Source organism: Paramormyrops kingsleyae, chromosome 1 (assembly GCF_048594095.1).
Source record: "Paramormyrops kingsleyae isolate MSU_618 chromosome 1, PKINGS_0.4, whole genome shotgun sequence".
Classification (NCBI taxonomy): Eukaryota; Metazoa; Chordata; class Actinopteri; order Osteoglossiformes; family Mormyridae; genus Paramormyrops; species Paramormyrops kingsleyae.
The window spans coordinates 13,752,524-13,773,178 of NC_132797.1; the positions used below are offsets into that span (position 1 = coordinate 13,752,524).

General features: G+C 43.4%; 2 protein-coding genes across 2 annotated transcripts in view; both read right to left on the reverse strand.

Annotated features, from left to right (window-relative positions):
* Positions 1–5,387, reverse strand: part of ptprq (protein tyrosine phosphatase receptor type Q) — a 39,394-nt gene extending 34,007 nt beyond the window's left edge. The window contains exons 1-10 of the mRNA XM_023838665.2: positions 5,243–5,387; positions 4,598–4,726; positions 4,123–4,269; positions 3,692–3,864; positions 2,747–3,149; positions 2,330–2,491; positions 2,053–2,232; positions 1,305–1,412; positions 622–903; positions 256–537 (exon numbers count right to left, since the gene is read on the reverse strand). Coding sequence (XP_023694433.2) covers positions 256–537; positions 622–903; positions 1,305–1,412; positions 2,053–2,232; positions 2,330–2,491; positions 2,747–3,149; positions 3,692–3,864; positions 4,123–4,269; positions 4,598–4,726; positions 5,243–5,354 — 1,978 coding nt within the window. The 5' untranslated portion in view covers positions 5,355–5,387. The remainder of the gene's footprint in view (positions 1–255; positions 538–621; positions 904–1,304; positions 1,413–2,052; positions 2,233–2,329; positions 2,492–2,746; positions 3,150–3,691; positions 3,865–4,122; positions 4,270–4,597; positions 4,727–5,242) is intronic.
* Positions 5,388–15,796: 10,409 nt separating this feature from the next.
* Positions 15,797–20,655, reverse strand: part of otogl (otogelin-like) — a 41,104-nt gene continuing 36,245 nt past the window's right edge. Inside the window, exons 52-58 of the mRNA XM_072710041.1 lie at positions 20,464–20,642; positions 20,163–20,267; positions 19,674–19,793; positions 19,266–19,311; positions 17,897–17,968; positions 16,776–16,855; positions 15,797–16,589 (exon numbers count right to left, since the gene is read on the reverse strand). Coding sequence (XP_072566142.1) covers positions 16,389–16,589; positions 16,776–16,855; positions 17,897–17,968; positions 19,266–19,311; positions 19,674–19,793; positions 20,163–20,267; positions 20,464–20,642 — 803 coding nt within the window. The 3' untranslated portion in view covers positions 15,797–16,388. The remainder of the gene's footprint in view (positions 16,590–16,775; positions 16,856–17,896; positions 17,969–19,265; positions 19,312–19,673; positions 19,794–20,162; positions 20,268–20,463; positions 20,643–20,655) is intronic.

Here is a 20,655-nt window from a genome sequence, read left to right on the forward strand (position 1 = left end):
TGGGGCTTGTGGCATCCTGAAAATAACTAAAAAGGCAAATTATGAAACAGTGTGTAGGAAGGAACATTTTGTAGCATTCACACTCCCACAGACATATTCCACTTTTATCTTAAGCCAACAACAGCAACCATGTGGCATTGACCCTAAAAGGAATCTGTTACCTACCATCACCGATACCATGGAGAAGAGCCTCTATTTGGTAGCTTCCCAATTAAAGAACGGCAGGATCCACCACCTGCTCGGTCACCCACTCACCATCCTCCAGCGTGGTGATGTTAAGGATCTCACTGGTCTGGTTCCCGCTGCCCAGCCGGGTGTTGGCCTGGATCATCACGCGGTAACGGGCAAACTTGCGGAGATTGGACAGGCGGACCGCGGTTCCGGGGGTGCTGAGGTTGAGGTTGTGGGTAGAGTTCCAATACTCCACCGTGTAGAACAAGATGATGCCGTTGGCAAGCAGGGGTGGTTGCCAGGAGACCAACACCTCAGTGGAGTTGATGCTTTCGTAGGTAAGGTTGAAGGGGGGGCTTCCAGGAACTGTATAGCGGAAGGATGCACATACTGTAGGACATATGCATAGTGCAGCAATATAATACCAAGATGACCCACTGATTTACTTACCATCTTCAGCGGTCAAGATCTCCAAAACAGCAGATGTTTGATTTCCATGTCCATACTTGGTGTAAGCTCTGACAGACACGTTGTAGAAAGAGAAGGGTTTCAAACCACGAAGCGTAACGTTTGGGGATGTGCTGTTGACCACCGCGCCAAGCGTGGAGTTCCAAAAGAAGATCTTGTAGAGCGTGATTATCCCATTGGGTGCCTCGGGTGGCCACCATGTGACCACGGCCGTGGAAGAGGTGGTGTTGTAAACAGCTAGGTTCACCGGGGGTGACTCAGGCTCTGGAAAGCAGAGAGAGGTTTACTTTAAGAAAATCACCAATCACCCTGCTGATTTATCACTTTAGGACATGAACATCTGGCTTCAGCAGCAATGCTCCATGAGGTTTACGACTTGTCATATACTGTATACAAAATACTGCAGCTTCTTCCATATGGCTTGATCTGTACAGCATTCAGAGTATAAAGATGTTGGCTTCTGACTGGGATCTGGCAAAGGATGTGAGGGTGTGAGCAACACGCAGAGGCGCAAAGTTCAGGTCCAGGAAGTAAAAGTCCTGAGCGAGATTTTGTTTCAACCAACCAGCAGAGTACTCTGTGAATGTGACTCTTCATACTCAAGTGAACCTGAGTTCAGTTTCTGAACCTGAACTTTCCACCTCCGGTAGCACACATGCCAATACCGTCTTCCATGGTGACGGCAAAGACGTCGTCCTCCTCAGACAGGGAGCTCTCTCCCACGGCTGTAGAGGCCGCCACTCGCAGCTTATATCGGGTGTATTTCTTCAGTTCTGTATTTGGGCACAACGTAAAAATTAATTTCTGACGAGAAAATTTCCAAAACACACTCATTCCATGTCATATATTTTTGAGAAAACATCTGTGAGTTTTGGAAATTTAATGAGGACAGAGTGAGTTTTGGTTCCCTGTACATACGATGAGAAAGCCTGAAGCTGGCAATCTCATTTAAGGATATAATACGAACATTTATATCACAGTAATATAGACTGTGTAATGCATATATGATGGCTGTGGATATGAATACAGCAGAACTATTATCATCTGTGGAAAGGCAATACAGACACTCCTCAACTTACAAACTTTCAGACATACAAACGAAGAGGACTGTAAGTCCAAATTGTGTTCATTGGGCTCCCATTTCCTGTCCGCAACATCATTTTCTTCTCTGCACACAAATTCTGCCTAGTACGACCTCTGGCAGCTACTCCCGCCGCGCAGCAGCGTAGCGTGCGTACTCCCAGCATCCTAGTTCTTTGTACTTGCATATACCCTTAAAATGATGTTGAATAACGACTTACGAACATTTCAAGTTATGAACGGCCGTTCGGAACGTATCTCGTTCGTAAGTAGAGGAGCATCTGTAATCTGAAGGCTTGCACAGGGAGCAGAAACAAACTTGCGATGTATCACCTGTAAGGATGATACTGGTCTCATTGGTAACCCACTTGAAAGACTCTTGGTTGCTCAGGTCCAGCCCATAGACAGTATAATGCGTGATCTTGCCGTTTGGGTACAGAGGAGGTTCCCACGACACCAGGATGGAGGTGGTGCTTACATTTTGGCAAGAGATGCTTTGAACAGAGCTTGGCACTAAAAAAGAATGAGAGGTGTCAGGTGTCAGAGGCTAAACCTTCCAGACTGAAACACTACAGCTCTCTGTAGGTAAGCAGCTGCGGACAGATGTTACCCTGCTCCCTAGTTTTCGCCACAATTTCCACCACAGGTCCTTCCCCGACAGTAGTGAAGGCAGAAACGGTGAATGTGTATTCTGTAAAGGGACTGAGGTTTTGAACCACGTAGGAGATCGGATCAGCGGACATGTCGATCACTTCTACGGTGGGAACCATGACTGTGGATGACACAAGAAGTGAAACGATTCAAAATGACATTGATTGAACACATCACATATAATGGAATCATTTTTGAAGCAGGATTTTGGTGTCTTGGAGGAAAAACCCCAGTCTATCTTCAATAGATAAAACACATTCTTCCCTTACAGGGTGATAAACACTAATCTCCAGTGAGTAGTGGGAAGACACAAAACAGAGATGATGTATAAGCAGCCCCACTTGGCAGCAATCATATGATTGATCAAATGATTTACCTTCTGTGACATCACCTGGAGTAGCGGAGCGTGTGGAGAGCCGGGTCTGAGTCGGGTCAGAGCCAATGGGAGCAGTGAAAGCCTGCATCGTCCCCGTAGGAGCAGTGCCAGTCGGGGTGGTGGATACATCCTGTACATGACCATCAGATGCCCGGGAGGGAATGGTGGCTGTTAGCCAGGCTGGAGGTGAGGCCGTGGGAGAGAGGGTGAGCGCCAGGGGGGTCGGCGTTTGGGTGGAGGCTGTTTGGGTGGTGCCTTTGTCAGAAGGACTTGTGGTAGACAGGGGAAATGCTGTGCCTTGGGATAAAGGCAGCGAAGTTGTTGGGTTGAAGTTGACTGATCTTCCGTGAGATTGTGGCAGAAGATCGATGATATCCCTTCTGGCCCTGAGTAACCTGTTACCCTACGGCAAAGCAACACATCGGTGGGCACATTTATACAAATAAGACGAACGGTTTATGTATAACAACAAGAAGACAACAACAAGAGTCATTCTGTGACAATGTACTGACATATTATTAAAGCAGAGTTTGATCATTCTCAACCAGACGGCTAGATTTCCAGGCAGTCCCCAGGTTAAAAATGTCCAACTTACGGAAAATTCATACTTACTAACAGACTGCCATAAAGTCTGTTATATAAAAAATACGCTTAGATATGGTTTGTAATACCAAATGCACGCACTACTTTGTGACGTTCATGATAGCATCTTGTGGCTCTGGCGGTTCATCGACTAGAGGTACACTACAGTATGTAGTTACTTTTAATTATTTACTGTATAATTATTATTATTATTATTATTTTGTACTGTATTTTTATGACTTAAAAATTCGACTTAAACCTTGATTTAGGGAACGCATTTTGTTCGCAACCTGTGGACTGCCTATATATCAAAAGTTTTATGGAAACTTTTATGAACAAACGTATCATTGCAGAAGTAAGCACCTCCACATTTTCCCTTCCAGTGAGAGTGATGTTCTGCACCACTGTGTCCTGGATGAGAACCAGAATCTTGTACTGGGTGATTAGTCCATTGGGATGGCTGGGACTCCTCCATGACAGCTTCACCGATGTGGAGTCAATTGCCGTGGTGGTGAGGTCATTCACGGCACTGGGAGCTATGCAGCAGCAAAAACATGCACAGGAGAACCACATTAAGGCAGAGACTGAAGGCAGCTGCAATGCCGCAAACAACACACAGAAGGTAAATAAGCAAACTATCAATTGCCACAATCTGCTGGTGGAGGCATCTTATAACTCTTCTGGCCAGCAGAGGGCGACAGAGGTTAACTAGTGGCGATGAATGAGATGGGGAAGGGTTCCTACTCCTACAGCAGATCGGATTCCTCTGAAAAATCCTCAAGTGTAACACTAACCCTCTGCTGGAGTCAGAACAGTGGTTACCGCCTCTGGTCCAAGAGCACCAGCGGATTTAGCTCGAATAACCAGCCTGTAGTTCGTATAGGGGGTGAGACCGGAGTATGACAGCTTCATATCAATGGTGCTGTTTTCAAACATGAAACCTAGAACGAAGCACAGAAAAATATAGTGATGAGGAAACTTACTTCAGTGCAAACTCTGCTGACCATTGCCTTACGGTAGCATGCACTCTAAAGATAAGATTATGTTGATCAAGACACCATATTACTCGATCTAAATACGATATGGAGAGATAGATGCTTAACAGATCCAGCGTCCGATTCGCTCAGAGAGCGGATTTCTATGTGCTAGCGTAGATCACAATAGACTATAAATTATAGATGTGCTACTTAAGCCCCTCAGTTCTAGGAAGGAATGCAAGCCAGGGGATGAAACGGCACATGGGTGCATGCGGGTTCTCGCCGATCTCACCAGCAGGGCCGTGGAGCTCCAGGACATAGCTGAAGCGCCCGGTGATGATGGTCGGTGGATCCCAAGAGACAGAGAAGGACTTGGACGTGATGTTCCACACAGACAGGTTCTGGGGCGGATCCTCGGGGGCTGGAAGACCACAGTACTTCTTTACGTTAGATCTGGTTAATCAGTTAGCTTGTAACTTAATTAGCATCTGGCCTTTTCTGCGTTTACTGAAGGTTTGGTTTAGAGAATCACCATTCAAATATTATTATAACATCATTTTAATACAAAACAAATGCAATTTCTAGATGGGTGTCTTGTTCAAAAAAGATTTCAAAGATTTATATTTTACAGAGAAAAATATATGCATTAGATAAACATATACATATTTAATAACATTGATATAGTAATAACTGATATAAAATAATGCCTAAAAAGTAAGCAGTGGCAGATTTAAGCGCTATAATGAATTTATCCTTTAACGAACACTTCAGCATCTCAAAATCGAATTAAATGGAATATGCACAGAAATCAAAGTGGGGAATAATTCTGGCACGTTGCTGACAGGTTCCAGTCTGTTGAGGAATAGCCAAGCCCAAACCCTGAGTGAACATGTAGGGAGGAGGGTATGGCTACCAGCCCACAGGCCTCACAACTCACCCAGCTGCCCTGAGACACGGGCAGACGCAGCGGCAGCAGCGAGGAGCAGCCTGACCACAGCAACAAGGATCCTCTGCATTTCCAGAGAGTCCGTCCAAGCAGAGCATTCCATCCATTCTTCCCCTCTTCACTCACACACACACACACATACACACACACACACCCGATTGGCCAATACAACAGCCACCTTTGGTATCCTGAACATGCTCGGCTCATGCCAACTGCAGGATGTTGGGGGAGGGGGATTGGAGTGGCTCATTGTAGACCCTGCCCACCCTCCCCCAGCTGACCAACCTTCTTCAGAAAAGGATTAATTTGTTACCAAAAAATGCAGACAGGTCACTAGGCCTACAGTGAAAAACAAGCTCTAAATTACAAAACTACTAATCAAGGACGTCAAAGCTGTTTTAGGCCATTTGTTTATTTTACAAAATTAATTATTGTAATTTAGCTATTGGGAGCAGGATGTGTTGTGCTATTGCGTCACAAACCTATCAAGAACTTCAAATGTTAAACAGGAGTCCATCTATAATTTTTGCTATAGCTGTCCTTACAAACAGGAAGGCAGTTTGCTTATCTTAGCGGTCCGTAGCTCCTTTGTAGCTTCCTAAAGTTCTGGCAGGATTAACGCAGTTGTGTGAACAGCACGAAGCTGTGCCAGTTATGCGGGGAGTGTGGGAGGAGCTGCTGGCACCTCTGAAAACCCTGCAAGGATTTCCCGATCTTCTACAAGGCATGTGAGAAGCAGGCCTTCTGGGTAACAGTTAGCATTAGCATCAGGCTCTGCCGCTAAATTCTCTCTGGCAATCCCGCCTGGGAAACACGCCAATCACCTCTGGACCGAGAATGTCGAGGGGGGCCCAAGGGATCCGACATGGTCTGGATCAGGACCTCAAATCCAGTAACTGGATAAAATCCAGTGTCACTCTTACATGGGAAGTGTTTTCCCTAGCTAACCGAACACCGTTCCATTCGACAATAAACATAGATGGCAGGCAAAATGTGACAATATTCTGCCAGTTCTCCTTTTATACAAATGCTGCAGCTTTTAATATTAATAATTTAACATTCATTGTGCATTATAGTGATGCAATCAAACTAAAGAATTGTTTGAAGGAGAACAAAAAATAGGAACCAAATCTTCTATATGACTAATCAGTGATTTCTCAAGGATATTTAGCTTTATTCAGCAGGATATCTGAAAGTCTAGAGTACAAACAGTAGTGTCGAGGCTGGAGTTTATTTCTGCATCTCTCTAATCCAGAAGATTCTCCAAACTCGGCTGACCACTAAGCTACGATCACAGCACTAACGTAATCATGGGTCATTTTAATCATGTGGATTCCTACCATATAACTCAAATCCCCTGTAACAGCCTATCCCATAAAATATGTTCTAATAAGAAGCTAGTGCTTCTATCAACACACCTCCATGGAGATGCTCTAAGCAAAGTGTATATTAATCTATTCCCTTTACGCAGCCAGCCTTGGCAGTATTATACACACTGTATTAGTACATGAAGTGAGTCTTTGTCCCAGCTAAGAGCTCGAGTTCCTGAACTGGAAGGTCCAGGTTTGGGTTTATGGGAAGCAGGTTCTGACAGGGCTCCGATGCAGCCCTGACCACCCAGTGGCTGCCCAAGATATGACCCATACTGGTGTGAGCCAAGCACTTATTCCTGAGGAAAAGCATAGTGGTATGAGTGATTCACAGGCTGACTCAGAAGACAGCAATCAGGAGTCAGCTGCACCCTGTCTCTTACAATTGGTGCAACTACCTCTAGAAAAACTGAACTTTAATGGCCCTTTTACTTCTGTTTATAAGGGCAGTGAATGACAGTGTTGCTATAATACTTTTCTATAATACTGTTTTCATAATACTGTACATTCCTTTCATTCTTTATAGCTGCTTGCAAAATGTTATATGCAAGTATAAACACCCTCCAGAAAAATGCAAGCGCAACACGCGATGACCTTCATAGAAGTTCGCTATAGATTTCCAGACTGTCACATTGCTTCCACTCCAGAGTCATTCCACGGGAATGAAAGCTCAGCATCGGAAGAGGAAAATTCCGGAATGCCAAGCATTTTCTGTCATATAAAAACAAAGCAGGGATCAGCCAGGCCAAGAACACAACCATTGGTGCCAGGGAAAAACATTTTATGTGTAATTTTGTTATTTAGACTGAAAGCAAAGTTCAAGAAAAACATTCAGCAGAATATCTGAGCAGCTATAATATATACAGACGGGAAAAATAGATATCATAACTAGAACCAGTTAAAATCTGCTTCTGTCGCCATATAATACATAAAAATATAGTCTTGGGGTTATACAAAAACTACTGCCTCCAATTGCCAGTAAAATTACCTCAAGGCACGAAAACTAATTTTTAAGAGAATAGATGTGTTTTCATATGGAAAAGAATGAAGGGATTCCAAGGGGGATTTGGGAGGAGATGTTTAGTCTATCGTCAAGCACGGTGAGAAGTGAGGAAAAATTCCCAGAAGCGTGAGCACCGTAGTGCTTTGTTTTTTTGGACAGAATCCACCCCAAAGCTTTGTGTGTTATGTAACAGTCCTGCATAATGCATTGAGCTCTGAGCTTTATCCAAGGCTGTCTAAGATAGTGTTTCAAGTCAGCTTGGAGTGTAGGACACAAGGGCAGAGGTCAAAGTCAAGAGAAAGACGGAGAGAGAAAGAACTTAATCAAACTGTCTCCTTCTAGGTGGGTTTCACGTTCTGGCTTCTCTCCTGCTCACTCTTTCAGGGAAAATCAATCCCCCACTCACTTCATCCAGGTAATCAATATGGTGGAGAAAAGGAAAATTAGAACTAGCAAAAAAAAAAGAGAGAACGCTGAGTCACTGACATCACTGCATGTGCCATGCAGTGGAAGTTTGCGTAAAAGCCCATGATGCACCAGGTTTCTTCAGCTTTGCATGATAGTGTTAAAAGCTTGAAAACAAGAGAAAACAGAAACGTATTAGGAGACCACAACTGCTAACCTCTGTCCTTAACAGAGTGACCTCAATAAATGATTGGATAAAGGTCACATGACCTCAAACCGAGCGTCATCAATAACAATCGACTAAACACTACTTCAATTTACTTTGGTAAAATAGGTTTACTGAAGGCTATAAGAGATAGCCTCCTATTAATGAAATGCAAATTTTGTGTTATAATAAGCTAAAACGTGTAATTAAATTTTGCAGATATTGACTTTGAATTGCGTTACTCACAAGCCATTTTTAAAATGCAATTAATTTACTGGGTTTGTTGATAAGTAAGGCTGTCATTGTGCTTTCATTACAAGACCCCTGCCTCCAGATTCAGGGATTGTGTCACATCAAAGCCTATTGTGGCGAAGATTGTTGGCTTCGAAGGAAGAACCACAGAGGAGCACAGAGGAAAGTGAACATGGCCGACCCATAACCCTCTTCTGCGATGGAGTAGCTCCAGGAAACAACGACTTCACTGGCTAAACTGTGCTGTTACATTTCAACCGTCAACCTAGTAGGCATGGAAACACCCCAGATTAAATCGCCATAGCATCAGAAATCATTCGGTTTAATAAAAGGAGTTAGCTTATAATTTGCTACCATTATCACAACAGAAGGATGTTTATGTGAAGAGCTGGATTCTTTGTGGGCACCAACAACTTTTAGGTTTCAATTCTGAGTCTGTAACAGTGTATCTACCTGCTGGCCTAACACATATAATCCCATAGCTGGCAGAATTATGTCACTGCTGGGTCCTTGGGCAAGGCTCTTCACCCTAAGTACCTCAGGCTCGTGAGAGTTTTACTTTCAGAAAAAATGTTCTGAGGGCAGAAGGAAAAATGATTGGTTCAGACAGATAACCAATCATATGTGGAGGAGGTGGGTCCAAGCAAGTAGAGGAGGTGGCACCAACCAAACAGATATCTTGGTCTCACCTCCTCTAGTTCTGGAGCTGACTCTAAAATGAGAAGAATGAGAAGATCAGATCAGAAAAGGTGACGGGATGCTACCTGACTCGGGCATTCGGACCATGTAGCTGGCGATCTGGCCCTCGCCATCGCTGGTGAAGGCAGACACCTCAAAGACATAGGCGGTGTACGGACGCAGCTGGTCCATGCCCACGCTGATGGGCACCATCCAGGAAGCAGCGGGAGGGGCGGCGGAGAGCGTGATGAGCGGCAAGGAGGCCGAAGTCAGCATGGAGGTGTCCAGAGGACTGGGGGTGCCGCGGGACAGGATCTCTGCGGCGTCCTGCCTCACGCACACACATGCGCAGGCAGTCACGCACATACACATACATACATGCATCAGGGCACCCTGGTGGAGAGGCTGCTACCACAGGGCATCCAAATTCTCATTTCTGCATTCACCACAGACTTCTAAAAATTAGATTGAATAATATATTTTTTTAAATGATATTTATTTTTGTTTTAAAAGCAATCTTTGCTGCTGAAATCAATACAAAATATTGGGGCTGAGTTTTAAAATTTTACTGTTTCAATTATTGTTCAAGATATTGAACATATTGTTAAGAAATAAAGATTATGTATAGAAGAGGTCAATAGATGCTAACATTACAGACCTTGTGACAAAAAAAACCATACAGAGAGAAAGTGGATGGAGCCATATGACACAAACACTAAGCAGAGAGGAAGTGGACAGACACATAATGACTGAAACACTATTCAGAGAGGAAGTGGACAGACACATAATCACACAAATACCATTCAGAAAGGACATGGACTGGACGCATAATGACAAAAACATTTATCAGAGAGGAAGTGGACAGACACATAATGACACAAACATTAATCAGAGAGGAAGTGGACAGACACATAATGACACAAACACTATTCAGAGAGGAAGTGGACAGACACATAATCACAGAAATACCATTCAGAAAGGAAGTGGACCAGACACATAATGACAGAATCACTGAGAAACATTGATCAGAGAGGAAGTGAAGTGAACAGACACATAACACATAACAACAGAAACACTCTTCAGAGAGGAAGTGGACAGACATAATCACACAAACATTAATCAGAGAGGAAGTGGTCAGACACATAATCACACAAACATTAATCAGAGAGGAAGTGGACAGACACATAACGACAGAAACACTCTTCAGAGAGGAAGTGGACAGACACATAACGACAGAAACACTCTTCAGAGAGGAAGTGGACAGACACATAACGACAGAAACACTCTTCGGAGAGGAAGTGGACAGACACATAACGACAGAAACACTCTTCGGAGAGGAAGTGGACAGACACATAACGACAGAAACACTCTTCGGAGAGGAAGTGGACAGACACATAATGACAGAAACACTCTTCGGAGAGGAAGTGGACAGACACATTATCATACAAACACTCCTCAGAGAAGAAGTGGGATCTCATGGACACATACGTTGCAGTGTGGGATGGCTCCAGTCATAATGTCCTCAGCGTTGATCTCTAAAGTTCTCACAGTCTGGCCGGTTCGGGCGTGCTTAGCTTTGACAGAGAATTTGGTGATCAGCCCATTGGTGTGTTTGGGCAAATACCATGTCACCTTGACAAAGGAGTGATTCTGAGCGAAGGCACTAAGGTTGGTCACCAGGCCAGGGGCTGCAAAATGAGATGGAGACAAAATAGTGATAAAATTATTAGAAATGAGAGGTAAGAAAAAGGATTAAATAAGAGGTAAGTCAGTACACACGGGCCTCTGCTGTTTTCATGTAGAGAGACTTGCTGAAGATCCCAATGCCGCGCCTGTCTTCTGCTGCCACCTAGAGGGAGGAAGAGAGAACTACTGAAAGATTTTTTACTGAAATGGCTTGCACCCAACTGCCACTCCAGTGGCTTATAGCCAACAATCATTCAATAGAACCAGGTTCATATGTCTGCAAACAAATTGTCTGGTAATTTTCCCTGTATAGTGGACTGGCTGAGGGCGCGAGGCTTTCTGTGACCGGCAGCCTCGGGTACGAATCGCATGTAGTTTGTGAAGATTCTCGGGTTTCTGGCCAACCTCGTGTTTTTGTTGGCATGACGAAAGCAGGTCAAATTTTTCATTTGATGATAAAAAGGAAGGATTCTAAATATGATGTATTTTGCTTTGGATTGTGTTCAAAATAGTTTGGGGTACATGGGATATGCTGCATGGAGAATAATAGGAAAATTGCAGGAAACAAACTGGGTGAGTTTTAGATTTAAAAGGAAATCACCATCTTTACCATTCAGTCTTACCTTGATGTTATAGGTGGATCCGGGGGTAAGGGTGTTGAGGAGGAATTCTGGGATTTCAGAGTTGGTCAGCGTCTGGGTGAATGTGGATTCGGGATAAGGACACACCTCTTTGTATTTAATGGCATAGGACAGAATCTGTCCATTGGAAGTGGAGGGAGGCGTCCAGGACAGCAGGATGCCAGTGGATCCCACCCTCTCCCCTTCCAAATTGGTCGGAGGGCCCAAGACTTCGGAAACACAGAGACACATTGCAGGGATAAACACATGATGGCATTTCCTCTCTGGATGGATGCAGAACATCTCTGATAATACAAGTATAACAATCAGTAACATCAATTTGTCACTTGGCGTTACAGCTGAAAGAAAATATTTATCACATATTTTAACTGCCAATAAAATGTTCTTATTTGGCGGCATGATTTCTTTTTCTTGTTTCCACTGATTATATACATTTTTTGGGGGAAAAAATGAAATGTAGAATATCATCAGCATGTTTTTTGTTCTAAAATACCAGCTGCATTTTTAAAGTCTGGCTGAAATCAAGTATAAGTATAAGGAGAGTGCCCAGGAAAATTGAGTTCCACACATCCCAGGACTTACTTGACTCATTGACAGTGAGGATTCGACTAGCAGTGGCAGGGCTCAGCGTCGATACGTAAACATTCCCTGTGGTCACACTCCCCACAGCCGCCTTTATATCCCAGCACAAAAAAACAAGGGCTCAGTTAGCCACGGGGGCTCACCCCTGTTATCAAAGCCCCCAACTCCCTAAACTGAAACCTATGCTCTGAAGTTCTGTGGATGGCTGAGGCCCAGGGCTTAACAGGGAAGAGAGGCGACATACCTGAGCGTGGACGCTGTCCAGGCACAGAGCAACAGCCAAGATGAGGACAGGAAGCATCACTGGCGGCCTGCTGGTCTCATGAGGAAGATCGACTGGACGGTGCAGCTCCTCTAGAGCCAGGCAAATTGAGGAGAGGTGGACCACATTAAACATTTAAGGGTGGCTCTACTGGAGAGCTCTGTAATAAATCATGAGCCCCATGACTCAATCCCAACAGCCCTTCCTTCCTTCCGCCGTCGCTCACCATGGCACCTGACACCTACCAGCCGCAGGCAGTTGGAGAGGGAGGTTTTTAAGTGGGATTAGGGTGGAGGTGGTCACTCTGGCGTAGGTGCTACTACTCAGCACTGTAGTGGTGCCATGAATGTCGGCGTTCCCATGAATCTGCATCAGCAGGTGAAGGTTCAGTGCTACCAGTGAAGTTCTCAGAGAAGATCCCAGTAGGTATTATAGGATTAGAGAATTGTTAAGGAAGAGAGTCTTTTAGTGTTTATGAAGAGGACTCTTGACTATAATCCAAGCCACAGAAATCTTGTAGCACAAATCTGAAGAAAGGTAACAGTATCTGTGGACAGAACATGGAGGGAAGCCTAAATGTAGGTGAGAGATGGGACACATGCTACAGAGAGGATGCTGCTCCTTGCCAGGGAAAGGGAATGTATCTGCACCAGTATCTCTCCAGCATCTAGACAGGGGACGGTATCCTGACCTTCCTCCTTTGATCAATTATGTACCTCACTTGTACAGTGCTTCAGATAAAAACTTTTGCTATATAAATAAATGTAAATGTGGCTCAAAGGAGCACAGAACAAAGCAGGATAACAGACAGAGACCTACATTCCCAGAAGGTTTCTAGCGATTTCTCAAACACCTGATAGCAAACAAAAAACCAGGCTACGTACCAGATCTCTGTGCAAAATGAGCTTATTTCAAGTCATTCTCAAGATCCGTTTGAATTTTTTCCCAAGCATCTCAGAATTCTCGATTAAATCACAGATAATAAGCTAAAAACGTCCGGCATTTAATGGCTTCCCATATTGGGGTAATTTGCTTTCATCTGGGTAGAAAATAAAAGTGGATTATTGATAGCGTGACTCTACGCAATGGGTCAGACTACAATATTATAAGAGGTTTGTGAACATGCTCAAAACTGCTGTGGTCAAACATGACCCAGTGAATTACTTAACAATTAGGTGAGCTGCCTTAAGCACGGAGAATTAATATTTTAACAGCGAACATGAAAAATGAGCAGTAAATTATTTAGCAGACACCACATGAAACACATGGCTAACTCATAAGTAGACAGGCGTGATTTTGCTTTTTCTAAGATGTTCTTTGAAGGTGAAGCGCAAAGCGTGGAGTCGGCGCTGCCGGTCGCTTGCTGTGGGCCCCTGGCTGCTCTCACTCGACATTTCATCATGCATATTTTACACGGCCGGCAACACAATCTGACTCAAACCGTTCCTCTCTGCCAGGCTACTTCTCTGATGATGTGCCCACCATGAAAGTTTAAATAAGTGACCCCGCCGACACCATAAAAGGGCCACTTCGCTGGGGCGCAGAGAAGCGTAAGGTGAGACGCACGTGCGGAGGCTGCACCGGGGGGGGTTGGCGCATTCAACAAGAAGATGAGGGGTGCTCGGGAGCACCATAGATCAAGATCAGATTGCGCGTTATGGACTGCGATGAGGTACGTGTGGTTCAGCTTGCTAGGATGCAGTGCCTGTGATCGGAAGGTTAGTGGTTCAAATCTCAGGGTTGGCAGAGTGATGTCACCATTGGGCCCTTGAGCATGGCCTTTAACCCCATTTGCTCCCGGACAGAGATGGGGGGGCATTTGGCTTCATTCATCCCCCCCGAAATATATACAGACGCTCCTCTACTTACGAACTTTCAGACATTCGAACAAAGAGGACTGCAAGTCCAAATTGTGTTCGTTGGGGTCCCGTTTCCTGTCCGCAGCATCAATTTTTTTTCTTTGCCCCAATTCCGCCTAGTTCCTTCTGGCTGCTATTCCCGCCGCGCAGCAGCGTAGCGTGCGTACTCCCAGCATCCACGTTCTTTGTACTTTAGTATACCCTTAAAACAATTTTGAAAAACGACTTACGAACATTTCAAGTTACGAACGGCCATGTAGAACATATCTCGTTCGTAAGTAGAGGAGCGTCTGTACCTTTGCATTCAAATTATTAAGTTGCCCCCCCCTCCCAATAACAAACTCTCTCTTCCACCTTTACTGCTGGGACTCGCTGCCACTGCTTTCACGTCATCACTTTGGATTAAAGCTTCTGCTACATAAATGTAAATGTTCCTGGCTTGTATGACAGCAAGTGACACAGCAGTCGTGCACCTTCTTGCATAAGCAGTGCTGATTTGTAAACTCTATTACTTCACAGCAATGAATTCATTGCCTCTCCCTGCTGCAGCGAGTTACCATCTCCCACATTTACCAGCGGCAGGATGCTGGAAGAGATGGAGCAAGGCACCGCGTGGGGGCCAGCTTGGCATGGGGGGGGAACCACAGGACGCACATGGCCGGTAGAGTTCCATAGGAGGCTTCGTATGGGGTTTATGGAAGGTCTTGGAATGAGGAGGGTTTCTGCAAGAGCTTCGGGAGGTCATTGCTGGTCATTACGTACCACTCACACGTATTGGGCTTATCTGAAACCACACCAATATTGTTCAAAGCAGGGATCCGTTTTCATGTTAAAGGGCCGACAGGCAAAACGGAGGCCAGGCTAACTTTTTATTTTCAAAAGGATTCCACCTGTCATCTACACACAAACTTGCTCTACATTTTAAGCACAACCCAAACCAAAGGATTTATTTATTCATTAAAAAGTGGAACTGGAAGACACCACTGCATGCATTTCGCGTACTGATTGAAGAAAGCCAGATGGTATTTTATTAGCTAATTATCAACCTATTTCCCAAGCTTAACGTAGGAAAATGCTCCAGATATACACAGTAAGAACCATAAAAAAAAAGAGTGACAACAGGGTCTGCACATCAACTCAATGAGCTGAAAAATCTGCATACATCATCAGTAATGGGAAACACCTGTACTCTCATCGGACCAACGACCTCATACTCAGATTTAGTATCAGCGAAGAAGTGAGTGGAGTTGGGGGTGGTGGTCTTGCAACCTAAGCACTTTAGCTCTGATCTGGGCTGATTCATTGCTGTCAGAACAGTCGAAATTAATAACACTTCATCATTGTGGAATGAACACTGAATCTAAAACTGGACCCAGTAACTCTTACTTCAGGATTAAAACAATAATATTAAACACTAAAGAGAAGTGACTGTAATCTCGAAAAAATATGAACACTGCTCAGAAAAATTTAATTGGGTGGATTTTTTTTAGATTTTTTTTTTGTTTGCAAAATATGTACTTGAAAAGGATTCCAGGCACTTGTGTCTTAATTCTTCAAAACACTGAAAATATATTTTAAAAGACTTGACAGCTTCAAAAACCATTGAAATCATGATTAAATGTTTTATTGCCTTGTTTTTAGTAGTGGCTTTTCTCGCCAACATTGTTCAACAAGATGTGTGGGATGATAAAACAAAATGAGGTATGTGTCACTACAGGGCTTTTAAACTTAACATTTTTCAAAGAACTTTGAACACTTTCAAAATAATTATGAGGAATTTCACTGAAAGAGGCTGAAAAATTGTGATGTCATAGACATTTTAGTAGATTGGACAATTAGATACAAAACAATGTATTTAAAATAACATGCTATTTTACAAGTAATTACCTTTAAAAAAGTTTCTAAAAGCTCACAAAATAGCTTTAAAAATATTTCTGCATCATCAATTAAGGCATTAATATACTAAATATTACATACTAAATTAAATTAAAATAGAAAACAAAAGAATAAAACATAATCTGTAACATAAAGCAATCAATATGATTTTATGGCTAAATAACATGTTTGTGAGCCTACATTTGTAATTGTCATAACTGTGTCGTAACATTTAATCTAAGAGGAAACCTCATTGTTATTGAAACTCAAGTGCTCCAATGGCAGACTCTCTGGTCCCTTCACAAGCCCCGACCCCTGACTAGTTCCACTGGCAGGAACACTCCAAGGGCTCCTGGAAGGTGTAGCTGACCAGGGTGCTGTTGCGCGTGCAGTACAGCTGCACTGTGCGGCTCTGCAGGGTGTTCTCCCGGCAGCATTTGCAGAAACGCGCGTGGCTGTTGATGTTGAAGTTGAAGATGGTGGCAGAGGGGCACTTGCCATCACAGGAGTACACAGTGATCTGCAGGAAAGGCAGAGGGAGAGACACTGCATTTTCACTGGCACTGGCGCCTAAACGATCAGCATAAGCTCGATGTGGCTCCACTGTGTGTTTGAGTATTTCAAGGATGGGATTTGTTGCACACAATAGCATCCCACATCCAGGCTGCTCCACACACTCTGCATGCATGTCGACCTGAAGACTCACTGGGGCACTACTCCGACAGTCGTCCTTCCTGATGGTTGTTCTGATTGCCACCCTTTTGCAGGTCTTACCATCCTCTTTACCTGGTAATACGGAGAAAAAAGAAGCATTTTATTTCTTGCCAATTTTTGTCATTTAAAAATCTGAATTCCTATTTTAATAGCAAACATTTTACACATCCGACAGTGATCTGGTCATTAACCGCCATGGATAGAAAATAGCGTATGAATAAATTTCTGTGGAATTCATTTTGGCTTTTCTTTTGGGTCATTTGTTAAGTTGATGTTTTTTAATAGTTCTTTAATATTGTTAAATATTAAATTTAAAAATTACAAATTCAAGGTTAAATATGGCACAAAGTATGTGATCATTCCCTTAATTTCAATATATCTATGACTGAGAAAATTATAGGATAACAAATTCAATACTTAATACAATGTTACTTGTTACTTTTTATTAGTACAATAATAGTTGAAAATGCATCTCTTGGGTCCATGTCATAGTCACAAGCTGAGGTCCTTACCTTGGCATCTACTAGAATGTCGCTATTTATCAGGAAACGGGCTTGGGTCTGACAAGCCAGTTTGGAAAAAAGACAGACTTTCCTGACCACAGCTTATCCCAACAAAAGCAGACACAAGATCACAGTGACAGAGGAAGCGGTGAGACTTACAGGAGAAGGACGACATTTAAGCTGAGAAGTCAAGAACATGTTTAACCATTTGGTCTGAAGGGGATGGATTTATCGGCATTACAGGTAGAAAAAACCATCCCAGGTCATGGTAAATATGCAGCAAGACCCACAGCTACATTTGCGCAGTAATCGACAGGACATAGCTAATACATGCTGTCTGATACAGGCTGTATCAGCTGATGTGAGCCTGTCTGTCCTGTACCAAGCACCGGTCATCCGCAGTCGAGTTAAATTTGCCGCGGTTGGCAGTGCTGAATTTCATCAGCCAGTGTAAATATGGAAACACAGATTGGCTCTCGGTGCTAAGCCTGAATGTTCACTGGCTATAGGGAAGTACAGGGAACAAACGAGAGACCAAATTCCCCCTGGAGTTCAATGGAAGCAAGAGCGTGGAAGATACAGAAATAAAGTACAAAAGGAAGGTAAGTACCTGTGTCACAATTAGTACTACCAGTTGGAGTTATTGGGCTAATGGTAAATGGTAATATACCCAGTCCAGAACCTGGTAGAATCGTCAGGAACAGCAGTGTTTCAGAAAAACAAGGGAACGTTTCATTAAGGCACAGTTTTCAAAAATCACCTCATCCCTGCATGCGTTAGATGACAATTAATGAAAAGTGCGGAAGCTGGTCTCAGGCCCGGGTCATTAGCGGGCCTCGTCATTCATTAGAAAGCACATGCTTCAGGTCGGCCAGGCAGTCGTCAGAACATTGCACACTGAACCCACCAAGCAGCACTCAAGGCTGACATAAACGCGGCTAGGGTAAGCAGCTAGCACTGTGCTCATGCACGTCGTTGGCATGACAACAGCAATGAACAACAAAGAAGCAAGCTAACACTTAACATTCAAAAAGCATTGCTGCGCGTTCATAGCAATGTGACAGCAGCGCTACAACGTTGCAGGAATGTTTGGAGAATGTTATGAGTTAGCTGGGGTGATTTTTTTTTCCCCCCCCAAAATTAGCAAATTGCATGGCTGGGCCATAGCAGACATGGTTTTCTGTTGCAAATTTGTTTTCAGGTCCAAACAGGGGATCAGAATTTTTAAAATAATCAAATTATGATTTTATTCTGCAGTGCTTAACATGTAATTTCAGAAAAGTAAAACTGCAGAAAAATAAAACTTTATTATCTGTTATATATGTAATAATTATTGATTATTTTTACCATTCTTGCATTACCATCACACATTATATATGCGTTATACATAATTAATTTGTACTTGATAGCTTCTTTTAACAAACGTAAATATTTTTACATATATTAGAAATTTTGTGAGAGTTACCAACGTGACCATTTAATAATATTCAAACTAAGAGTGACCAGTTCTTACTAGGAAAAGTGGTTTGCCTGAAGTGATATAAAAGTCTTGGTTGTGGAATTTTAAATGAGATCTCGCCCAATAGTGTTATTTTAATGTTATTTGTTGTTAAGTGGATTATAGTAAGTTAAACATATGATATTGTTCCTAATAGATGAATAACCAAGAATTTTACACCATCAACTCCCTCTCTGAGTCGAATGTTAGATCTACAAAAACAGACTGATAAAAAGGTGTAACTGAAGCCAAAGGCCTGTGCAGTAGTGGGGTGGAAACTGTGACAGTTACACTCCACAACACCAGGGGGCAGTCTAATCACAGGCATTTACCAGCAGCCACCAGTAAGCCACATTGCTGCCAGGCCACATGCCTCCTTTGATTGGGGGCACCACATGCTCTGTCCACAACTGCAGCCCACCGTGCTCAAGAACCAGAAAAGCCAGACAAGCAAGAACTCTGCCCCCCCCGGGGCACTTACAGGTCTTGCAGCAGCCGTCAATATAGTTCTGTACTGTGCCCCCGTTCTGCAATCAGACAACAGAGGACAGCATGAAGAGAGATGCCTTCAGGACATAAAGCTTACCCTCCTGTAAGATGTTTTGTTCTTGCACTCTGGAGAAGGTCTTTAACCAGATCTGCTTATTAGCATACATGTACCCCACAGCACACAAATTGCTCTGAATAAATCATTGGCTAAAAAATAAATGTTAACAGCAAATTCCTTTCAGCACCAATTAGATTTCAGATCACTTTAAGGTTGAGATATACAGTTACATCAATAGAAGCTCTGTAGATGTGCATGTTTCCCATGAATCACTGGGATGCTGCTTGAAGATCATTGATGGATTTTGTGATGAGTCTGGATGCTGGGGTGCAGCATACAGACCTGGACACATTCAGTGTCGTTGAAAGGTGGACAAACGACCACGGAGCCCAGTGTCACAGCTCCGACGGCCGTCTCCACACAGTCGAACCGAGTACAGTTTGTCACCCACGAGCTCCCAGCCTGCAAGTCACATGGTCATGAAGTCACACGATCACACGCCTCAACCATAACTCTCCTAAGTAGTGAATATGATCGGCCGCACGCATTTTCTACACTCTTGATTAATACCAACCCAGTAAGCAAAGGTGGAAAGTTCAGGTTCAGAAAGTAAAAATCCAGACAAAGATTTTGTTTCAGTCAACCAGTTGAGTACTCTGTGAATGTGACTCTTTATACTCAACTGATTTGGTGAAACAAAGTCTTGGTCTGGATTTGTACTTTCTGAACCTGAACTTTCCATCACTGCTAGTTAGGAGGAAAATCACAGAGGGATAATATGTTGCAGTTACAAAAGTATGTTTGAAAGCGACCAGAAGACAGTCCTCTTACCGTGTAGACCTCCATGGTGCTGTTCTCACTGGTGTAGATGCATGACACATTTTTGCAAGAACCACAGCAAACATGTGGGTCTGAGGAAGGGATATATATTTGGTGCTGTGGACCAAAGAAAAGAGTTTAAAGAATGTCTTATTCATAGACAGAATAACGTAATTTAATGTAATTTAATTAATTAAAGCAATAGCAACAACTTTTAATAATTTGAAGGATGAAACAGCAAATTATAGCTAAAACAGTGCAATAATAAGTGGTTTATGAATGGCTAATGAAAGACCATTTTTATGACACCTACAGGCCCACATTTCTCAGAGCAGTTGACAGTTGATACATCCATCGCATAAAAGCCTGTATCAGGGTCCTTGTCCTGTAGGCAGTGCACCGTGTAGCAAAGGTCCCCATCGAAGTACTGCACCATGGACTGCCCCGGACTCAGCACTGTTACCCCCTGAAAGAGGCACACCTCTGCCTTCCCTGCGGGGGGCAG